The 10,634-nt window shown below is 40.5% G+C and overlaps 1 protein-coding gene across 1 annotated transcript; it reads left to right on the top strand.

The window, feature by feature from the left end:
* The first annotated feature begins 6,609 nt into the window (after positions 1-6,609).
* gphb5 (glycoprotein hormone subunit beta 5) lies at positions 6,610-10,025 on the top strand. Its single transcript, XM_024272531.2, has 3 exons — positions 6,610-7,224; positions 7,783-7,981; positions 9,634-10,025. Exons 1-3 carry the CDS (start codon positions 7,196-7,198, stop codon positions 9,823-9,825), a joined length of 420 nt encoding a protein of 139 aa, XP_024128299.1. The 5' UTR covers positions 6,610-7,195; the 3' UTR covers positions 9,826-10,025.
* The last annotated feature ends 609 nt before the right edge of the window (positions 10,026-10,634 follow it).

Here is a 10,634-nt window from a genome sequence, read left to right as displayed (position 1 = left end):
AAAAAAAAAAAAAAAAAAAAAAAAAAAACTGCTTGTGGCGTGAGGTTGTAGTCGTGATCGACCGCAGCCTACGGCCAGGGGGAGTGGCTAAAAGAGTCCATGTCCAGGGTGGGAGGGGTCAGCCACGATCTTTCCTGCACGCCTCAGGGTCCTGGAAGTGTACAGGTCCATCTTTAGAGGATTACACTCAAGGTTGCACCAGATGGTCGACCTCCCACCTGTAGGCAGACTCGCTGCCATCAGAGATGAGTCCGAGGGTGGCGTCATCTGCAAACTTCAGGAGCTTGACAGACGAGTGACTGGAGGTGGAGCTCCAGGGAGAAAAGGAGGAGAACGAACACAGCCCTGGAGGGGATCCAGTACTGATAGACCGTGAGTCTGAGATGTGTTTCTCTGGCTTCATTCACTGTTACCTGTCGGACAGGAAATCTGTGATCCACCTACAGGTGGAGTCAGACACGTTCAGCTGGGAAAGCTTCTCCTGAAGCTGAGAGGGGATGATGGTATTGAAAGTGGAGCTGAAATCCACAAACAGGATCCTGGAGAGTACAGTATTTCCTGCAGAGTCCAGATGCTGGAGGATGAAGTCGTCTGCAGACCTGTTGGTTCTGCAGGTGAACTACAGGGGATCCAGAAGAGAGTCTGTCATGGCTTTGAGGTGTGACAGCATGAGGTGTTCAAAGGTCTTCATGACCACAGAGGTCAAGGCGACAGCTCTGAGGTCATTCAGTCCTGAGGTCCTTGGCTTCTTGGGGACAGGGATGATGGTTGAAGACCTGAAGCAGTGAAGGACGTGACAGGTCTCCAGTGAGGTGTTAAAATGTCTGAAGACTAGAAACAGCTGATCAGCTCAGTGCTTCAAGGTAGATGGGGAGACAGAATCTGGTCACCAGAACATGAGGAACACAGATTATTGACAAAGAAAGAGAAACTGTGTCCTGTAAAGCAAAAAGAAATTATTGTGCTGGTTTAAAAAAATAGCATTGCAAAACAAACTGATTGAAACTTTGGCCAAACATAAAATAAGTCAGGATATTACTGACAGACATGTCGACCATCGGAGTCAGCAGCTTCCTGCAAATGCTGCCTAATATGATTTAACAAAAAGAAATGAAGCAACCCCACAAATAATGACTGTCAAGGTCCAGCCCCAAACTAAAATAACAAAACCCAGCAGTGCAAGACTGCTGAGGGGATAAAAGCAAAAAGAGACCCAAATAAACCAGCACAACTCAAACTCAAAGACCTGCTGCTTCTCTGGCTTAAATACCTGGCAGGTGCTGATCAAACTCATGAGCTCCACCTGCCAGGTGAGCAGAATGACACGTCAGGATGCAGAAGACCAGCAGCAGACATAGCACGGAATGAAGCCTATATATGAAAACCAAGCATGGGATAGTGCAGAAAAAAGTGAAATGATAGAAAATAGAAATGTGTGCATTGGTGAAAGAGTTAATCTGAGTGTTAAACCTCCATAGAGATGTTGTTGTTCACACTGTCCCCTTACAGTGAGGAGAAGGCCTATTTGAGACCTTTGGAACATTTCTGCGCACATCTCCCTCTGCATGTGTGGGTTTTCTCCAACTTCCAAGTCACATGAGTTTGCTGGTGACTCTAAATTTTGAGGCAAAACCATGTGCGCCCCTGCAGAAACTGCCAAACTGCACAGGTTTTACATCCCACCTTTGCCCTGAATTAGAAGAGATATACTCCTGCGACCCAGATGACCACACAGGATGAGGTGTGATCAGAGATAGATGAAGGGATTAATCTGTAAAAACTCTCACCAAGAGCCGTGGGTTTAAATCCATTCTTGAGTCAAGTCTCCCTGCTTGACACTCAGAGTTAAGGGGTAGGATTTGGGGGTTCAACACCAAGTAGTTACAGTTCTTAGCTGTGTGTGCAGCTCATCTCTCCTCCAGGTGATAGGTAAACCGCTGAGGACAAGCAGGTGTGTGACAGCTTTTTAGACATGCACCCAAACAGAACGTTGGGGTATGATGTCTGCAGTGACAAAGGAGAAGGGTTTGAACAAACTGCAGCCTAAGATCGATGAACAAAACCAGAGTACGAGACGCAGACTGATGATAACCTGTCCAAGAGAATGGAGTAGGAGAAAGATTCAGTTTCAAATCCTGTCTTATAGCCTCAGTCACAACAGGGTGAAAAGTGAGAACATTTGAAGACAAACATCTGTTCAGTAATTTCTATGTATGTTTCTAATAATCACTTTTAGACTCCACATGCTAGCTATTTTGGCTAACCCAAGTTTCATTTTTTCTTTTCTTTTTTTTTTTTTTTTTTTTTTTAAGCCAGTTTGGGATTTAGCTAATATTTTAGCTGGCTATCAACTACAGCAATTTCAGCATCTTTAGCGGCCAAATTCATCATACAGCATTCACACTAGCATTATCACAGGTAATACTGGATTTCTAGTTCATAATTATGTTAAAAAGTTACTGTTTTAAAGTTTTAAAAATGTAGTTTAAGAGTGTTCAATAATTGTTTATCTTGTTCGGCCCGCGACCTAAAGTGTGTTTTGGATTTTGACGTCCTGTGTGATTGACACCCCTGATCTAAGTAATTTCACACGCAGAAATGAAAGTGTGTTGCTCTAACAGAAGGCTGTGAATGTATTTTGCCCTTTTTTTCTTCACATGAAACTTAACTTTTTACATGATAACCTGCAAATATTGTTATAATTCATCTCTGGAATTGGTGGTTCAAATGTTGCAAAGAAACAAAATGACAGATTCAGTGTTTGAATTGGACTTTTTTATCCATCCATCCATCCATCTTCTTGTCCGCTTCTTCCCTTTCGGGGTCGCGGGGGTGCTGGAGCCTATCCCGGCTACTGAAGGGCGAAGGCCGGGTTCACCCTGGACAGGTCTCCAGTCTGTCGCAGGGCCTCAATCACACACACATTCACTCTCACATTCACACCTAGGGACAATTTAGAGTCACCAATGAACCTATGAAGCATGTTTTTGGACGGTGGGAGGAAGCCGGAGTCCCCGGTGAAAACCCACACATGCACGGGGAGAACATGCAAACTCCACAAAGAAAGGTCCCAGCCGGGAGTCGAACCGGGGCCTTCTCGCTGTGAGGCAAGAGCGCTAACCACTGCGCCACCGTGCAGCCCGGGACTTTTCTATGTTTAGGTTAATTTTTATAGGTATGGTGCAGTAAACATACTAACAGGATTTTTTTTTTAATAGCAAAATGTTACTTAAGGAAATGTGACTTGTTGCCTCTCACATTTGGTGATGGAGCTGTGTGAAGACACATCACACCAGAAACATGAAGACTATGCAGGCAAAATCACTGCCAGGGAACTTCAGGTATGTAATAAATGTAATCTCACATCTGAGCAGCAGAGGTCAGGAGAACATCACAGCAGAAAGATCTGTGCTAAAGTTTGGGAGGAAGATTTTAAAGATTGTTTTTTCATTGTTTCATGAAAAAGACTAATTCCCAGCATGAACTTACTGACATTAAGAAATAAAACTCCAGACCTCATGAAGTCCTCACTCTGTAAGCATCTGTTAAACCGGCAGACTCTTCTCAGAGACTGATTTAACTGTGAATTTGGCTTCAAGCTGAGATGATTCTCCTCCTGGTCTTGACCAAAAGAGCCCTGATGTTCTCACCATCATCTCTGAGTTCGGAGCTCCTGCAAGTCCTGAGGAAAAGAGGGATGAATAGTATGGCTGCCACGATTAGTCGACCAATCGGCTTTTAAAATAGTCGACGACTATTTTAATAGTTGATTAGTCGTTACTTTATATTGTATGAAGTCAGAGTGTAGTAAAGTTCAAAGTTATAATGGCATTCTGCTAGCTTTTTGGAATATTTTGGCATTTAGAGATTTTTTAGGCTATTGTGGAGTTTAACTAATATTTCAGCTACATGCTAGCTTTTTTGGCTAATTTAGGCTTTTTTTGTTTTTTTAGGCTAATTTTGGGTTTAGGTAATATTTCAGCTGCTTGTTAGTTGTTTAGGCTAATTTGGCATTTAGGTAAAATTTTAGCTGGCTATCAGCTTGAGCTTTTTTTTTAGCTATTAGCTTCCTTGAGTGATTTCAGCCATCAACTTCAGCATCTTCAGCTATCATCTTCAGGTATCAAATTCAGCTTACAGCATTCACATTAGCATTATCACAGGTAATACTGGATATCTAGTTCATAATTATGTTAATAAGTTCCATTTTAAAAGTTTTTAAAAAGTATTTTCAGTGTGTTCAGTTTAAAGCTAAGGATGGTTAAGATGTGGGCTTTCATTCTGTTTGTGCATGACCCGATTACTCAAATAATTGGAAAAAGAAAATGGTGATTAGTCGACTATTAAAATAATTGTTTGTGGCAGCGCTAATGAAAAGTCCCAACACAACAATAGGAAAAACATCATAACTCAGTGATCCTTTAAAGTACAGGTGCTCACTGAGTAATGAGGTGAAGACAGCAGGTATGAATAATCTTGGAGAACTTCAAACTGTGAAGTTAAACTTTCTATGGATTTTTCTGTTTTGGGTTTGGTCCTTCTCAGCATTCACACAGTAATTTGAGATCATGCGATTCCTCTGCATGAAAATAACCATTTAAATAAAGTTTTCATTAATTTAGTATTTTTTTGTCTGATGTCAAATCATTCATTCTTGACCTCTTGACATTTTAAAGTTCATCATGTTTCCTTTTATTTTTCATTTTAACCATTACATTATTAAAAAGTTTATAATGTTTTCTATCCCCTGTTCAGGAGTTTGGAGCTGATGACATCATTCAGGTAATTTGATCTATTAGAATGTGGTTTTATGCCCAGACTCTGACATTTTTATCTCTTTTTTTAGCATTTCCAGCACATCCACCAATAAGGAAGTCTTCTTAAAATCTTTCTTTTATTACTTTCATTATGCCTGTGGCGCTGCAGCTCAGTATAGTAAAAGTGACTAAAACCATGATGTCCCAGATTAAAGTTTCTGCAGTGAATATTAATTTTTTGTCTGTGTTCGATGGTTTCATTCGAATCTAGAATTTTTAAGAAACTTGAAAATGTATTTAAATGTCTGTGGTTAATTTAAAGTGTGATATTTTTGTATCATCAGTGAGACTATCAGAACTCACAAATAGATTTTTCTTGGTCTTGATGGTTTATTTCTTGAGATGGAAGAAAAAGAGGAATAAGAAACACAACAGCCTTCGCAGCTGGGAGTGAAAAATAAAAAAGATGCATTTTTGAACACCTTAGAACGTTAAACATGAGCATCACAGTTAGCTCTATCACCTCACAAATACTGGTTCAAATCCAGGCTGGGTGCTTTTGTGTGGAGTTGTTCCTTCAATGCATGTGTGTATTTTCTCCAGGCACGCCGGCTTGTCTCACTGTCTAAGAACTTAAGTTGACTGATGACTGAATTGTCATTTAGGAGTGTGTGCATGTGTGCATGTGTGCATGTGTGGCCCTGTGATAGTCTAACTGTGGTGGGTCCTGCCTTTGTCCTACAGCAGGGGTCTTCGACTAAAATCTAAAGAGGTTCACTTAGAAAAATATTCTTGAAGTTAAGGTCCGGAAAACAAATGAGAAAAGAATCTACTGGAATGATCATGTTAACAGTTAAAAAGTTACAGTCACTCAAAGAAACACTGGAGCTCTGGTGTTAAAGGGTTCCATTTGCTCCCAGCTATTTGAGAGAAAAAAATCTTTCATCTTTTAATAAACTGTGAGAATAATTACACAAAAGCCAGACGAAGGAATTCAGACTTATCCTTACCCAAACAGATTACAATAAATCCCTCTATTATTATGATCAGTATTATTAATGCAGTAGACTGTGTGAGAGGTGGGGAGCTTCAGGTCTCGGTCCTCCACTCACCTAACACCAATGTTTCACTTCTATAGCTGGAATGCTTCCTCTTTTTCATCCAGAGATTTAATTATTGTCGTCCTGAAGAACACATGCTACTTTCACTTACACCTCCACCCTTACTAATACCACCCATCACTTTTAGCTGTAATATCTGTGGGGCAAGTATGTCTTAAATATGAAAATAAATAGAAGAAAGTCTACAGCACGTGTGTCAAACTCAATCACACAAGGGGTCAAAATCCAAAACACACCGTAGGTCGCGGGTTAACCAAGATAAACATTTATTGAACACTAAAACACTACATTTTGAAAGCTTTCAAACAGTAACTTTTTACATAATAATGAACTAGATGTATAGTATTATCTGCAATAATGTTAGTGTGAATGCTGTAAGCTGAATTTGGCCGCTGAAGATGGTAGTGATGATAGCTGAAGATGCTGAACCTGATAGCTAAAAACGCTAAAGTTGATAAGTTGATAGCCAGCTAAATGCCGAATTAGCCTAAAATCTAAAAAAAAGAAAAAGAAAAAAAAACAACCAAAAAAAAAAACCAGCTAGTATGTAAAATTAACTAAACTTCAAAATATCCTAAAACAGCCTAAATTGTCCAAAACAGCTAGCATGTAGCTGAAAAATAACTTTAAAATACCTAAAAAAACAGAAAAAAGTCTAAATTAGCCAAAACAGCTAGCATGTAACATTATCTAGACTGCAAAACAGCCTAAAAAACTTAAAAAGAAAACCTAAATCATGGCCCTTGACTTTGACACGTGATCTACAGGTTCAGTTTCTCATAGAAAAAATGTGCCACAAATGTCATTTGAAAAAGTTTAAATAAGAGCAAAGCTGCTCAACGCAGCAGCTGGGGGGGTTACCCCACAGTGGGGGCTTGTGTGAACATGAGGTCTGTCTCTGCAGCCAATTAAGCCTGGATGAGTGAGAGGCAGCACGCGCAGAAGCCGTGCATGAGTATGTTACGCTTCTCTTCCACGTGAATGGATGTTAACAAAGACCCAACTCTTTTTCTAATTAAGGTAATGGAGTGAGAGCAGCCTGGATGGGCAGTGACAGGTAGAAAGGCCCCCGGGGGTTTGGGGAGTCATGAGAGAAGGACCTCTGTGGTTGACTGGCACGGCAGCAGAAGATAAAAAGCTCTGGCTTGGCTGTCAGATCCATTAGCAGACAGGTCAGGTCTGAGGAGCACGCCGTGACAGCTCTGTGCTCCACGTTCAGCAGCTAAACTCAGACAGAGGAGCCAGAGAGCAAACGCTTCACGCCGCAGGATAGAAGCGGCAGCTCCTTACAGAAAAGCAAACAGAGCTCCAGCTGCCATGACCCTGCTGAGCAGACAGCCACGACGGTGAGTGGACATTTGTTACACGCTGGGCGGGAGGTCAAGAGCCTTTGGGCAATAAATGCACCAGAAGACGTGCTGAAACATGCGATCAGATGGTCTTTATGAGCTCCTTCTTTTGGACTAAGACCTCAAATTCAGCCGAAAAGTGAAAATACAGTCAGAGGGGTGGGGCTTAGAACAGCACTGTTACCATTACTGGAGCTGCAGATCACGACGTGAGGCTTAAATGGTTTGACCAATCACGAAATTCAACTGTAATACCCCAATTCAACCTGTAGGGGCAGCAGACAGACGGTTTTAGACTATAATTTTTAGAATTAAAGAAGTTTATTTTGTCAAAGATTTGTCAACAGACAGAACTTATGAAGTTCTGTCTGTCCAAAGATTTCTCATGATGCTGATCCAGACAGAACTGTACGGTTTAGAAATGACTGGACATATCTGAAGCTCTCCTGACAGTTTGGGTGTTCTGGCAAGATACCCCCTTTAACATTTCAGGACCCGTCCTGTCTCATTCTTCTCGTCCTGCATGACCCGCTGATGTGAACCTCTCACCCACAGGAGGTCTGGACTGGCATTGAGCTGGCTCCTGCTCTGCATCTGCCTCCAGGCGAATGCCTTCAAACGCGTGTCAGCGGTCAACCTGCGGAGTTTCATTGGCTGTGCTGTCCGTGAGTTTACCTTTCTGGCCAAGAAACCGGGCTGTGGGGGTATGCACATTACCACTGATGCCTGCTGGGGGCGCTGTGAGACCTGGGAGGTGAGGAGGCGCTGCTCTGGCATCAGGACAGGAGTCAGTCTGCTGCTTCTGTGTCAGTATAGAAAAACATATAGATATTCAGTTTGTGTGTAAATCCAATGTTGTATGGACCATTTCCAAAAACTTATAACATCATGAAAAAAGTATTTTTATTTCCACAACTCAGTTCAAAAAATGTTTTACTTTCATAGAAAATAAATTCAGGGCCACCATTTCATTGATTTCAATTATTCAATTGTTTTTACATAAATTGGGGTTTTCAGCTCAAAAAACCCACAAAAACAAGATTTCATATAATCTGAAAACAGTTGAACAATCACCATTTAATTCTCAGGGTTTTTTAACAAAAAGATAAAGACAGAGATCACATTAAATCAATCCAATTTTCTGAATGATCTGTCATTTTCAATCCTGCAAAAGTCTGGATAATGAAATCTGCATCTCCATCCAGATCCTCAGCAGGAGGAATCATGAAGTCCTCCAGATCAGGGGTGTCAAACTCAACCACACAGGGGGCTTAAATCCAAAACACACATTAGATCGTGGGCCGAACAGGATAAACATTATTGAACACTCTAAAACTACATTTTTAAAACTTTAAAACCGTAACTTTAATATAATTATGAACTAGATATATAGCATTACCTGTGAAAATGTTAGTGTGAATGCTGTAAGATGAATTTGGCCGCTAAAGATGCTGAAACTGTTAGCTAAAAACACTGAAGCTGGTCAGCAATTATTAGATAAATGCCAAATTATCCTAAAAGACTTAAAAAACTTAGGTTAGCCAAAACAGCTAGCATGTAGCTGAAATATTGGCTAAACATCAAAATTTCCTAAAAACTGAGAAAAAAACAAAATTAGCCAAAACACATAATGTGTAAATAATAGCTCCAAAAAAGCCTAAAAAAATTTAAATGCCAAAATAGTCCAAAAAGATAGCAGAATGCCAATTTTAAAAATGTTAAAACTGTAAGTTTTTAACATAATTATGGATAATAAAATGGCAGGAATATTATTCAAGAATAAATTAACTTAAACCTTAATTAACCTTCAATATTTTACTCTCCATAAAAATATATTTTGTCAAAATTAGAAATAAGTACAACATAACATCGGGCCATTAATAACAATAAAATGAAATGATCTGAACTGCCGGATCCGGTCAGATCTTTTACTGTATAAGGTTGCAGACCCCTGGTCTACACCTTCACTGGACAATGAGATCATTTTCAATGTAACCAACTGTTTTTCTGATAAAACAGCCACTGACTGCAGCTACAGTCAGGAAGCATTATTACTGCAGGTTGTAGCTGTCAGGAACCAGTGGTGTGGAACTCAAGCATGCAGGAAACACGGCCTGTGACAGGAGCTGAAACACTTTTACCAAATTAACTGAAAACATGAAACTATAAATAATGGGAGAAACAAATGGGATGAACTGACAGAGCTGAACTGAAAAGCAGACGCTTTAAAACACTGAAGACATCGACTAAACATTGTGGATGATTATCAAATAAAACCAGGTCAGACTGACAGCAGGAAACACAAAACCTGAAAACAGAACAAAGCTCAAACCAGGACCTGATTTATTCTCTAGCATGAAGTAAAAATGCCTACAATCAAACTGTTGTTTTGATTTTGTTTTTCAGAAACCAGTCCTGGAGTTTCCCTTCATCGAGTCCTACCAGCGAGTTTGTACTTACAATAAGACGCGTCTGGTCACCGTGAAACTCCCCAAATGCAGGCCCAACGTTGACCCCACCTACACCTACCCCGTGGCCCTGCGGTGTGACTGCGGAGTTTGTCTGACCAGCACCACTGAATGCATCGCCTCTGTGTGAAGCTCTCTCCACAAACACAGTTTTGCCAGCGTTTCTTATACTGTCAGACTGAAAAAGTGGCTTCTTAGAGATCAAAATATTGATCCTAAAACCCTTTAAATAACACTAATCAACATTTTTCAAACTAATAAAAATGGGTTTAAAACATTTAATAAAATTAAATTGATTTCTATTTTCCAGCTGAATTGTTTTGTTTTTTTATTCAACTTAATCAAATCTTAGTAAAAATGTATATATTTTCATTTTTTAGTGGAAAAAAAGCTCTTCTTTTAGCTTTTTTTCTAACACTTTGGGTAGTGAGGATGCTGGAGCCTATCCCTACTCCCAGTGAGGCAAAGGCAGGTAAGAGGCTGCTACACAAACCTCAAATGAACTACAAGACACACCTGCACTTCCCAAGATGCAGCCACTCATCTCTATGACCCAGCTCAGTGGGCTCGGGGTAGAACTGTGAGTTCAAATCCCGGCCAAGTATTCCAAAGACTGTAAAAATGGTACCATGTCCCTTTCTGATTGACACTCGGCATTAATGGGTTGGATTGGGGGAGGTTAAACCACCAAATGGTCTCTGAGTGCGGCTGTGTCTGCAGCTCACCACTCCCTCAGGGGAGGGGTCAAATGCGGACAAATTTTACACATCCAGGTGATTATAACTAATGAGACTTTAACGCCTGAACAAACCAAAACTCTGCAGCACCCACGTCTGAATATGGAAAGAGAGGAGAAATAATTGTCAGGGTTGAGAGAAATGGATCCCAGAAAACAGACTGCTCATAAGGAAAGGGTTTTTCATGTCAGAAGACTTCAGT

The sequence above is a fragment of the Oryzias melastigma genome, linkage group LG22, assembly GCF_002922805.2.
Source record: "Oryzias melastigma strain HK-1 linkage group LG22, ASM292280v2, whole genome shotgun sequence".
NCBI classification, from domain to species: Eukaryota; Metazoa; Chordata; class Actinopteri; order Beloniformes; family Adrianichthyidae; genus Oryzias; species Oryzias melastigma.
Note: the sequence above shows the minus strand (reverse complement) of the source record. Positions and strands in the feature narration are given on the sequence as shown.

What these genes read in the sequence shown, in the direction of transcription:
- gphb5 (XM_024272531.2), top strand. Translation starts at nt 7,196, where the DNA reads ATGACCCTGCTGAGCAGACAGCCACGACG. An exon ending in CTGAGCAGACAGCCACGACG is followed by an intron (nt 7,225 to 7,782) that starts GTGAGTGGACAT and finishes TCTCACCCACAG; the next exon opens with GAGGTCTGGACTGGCATTGA. An exon ending in GGCGCTGTGAGACCTGGGAG is followed by an intron (nt 7,982 to 9,633) that starts GTGAGGAGGCGC and finishes TTTGTTTTTCAG; the next exon opens with AAACCAGTCCTGGAGTTTCC.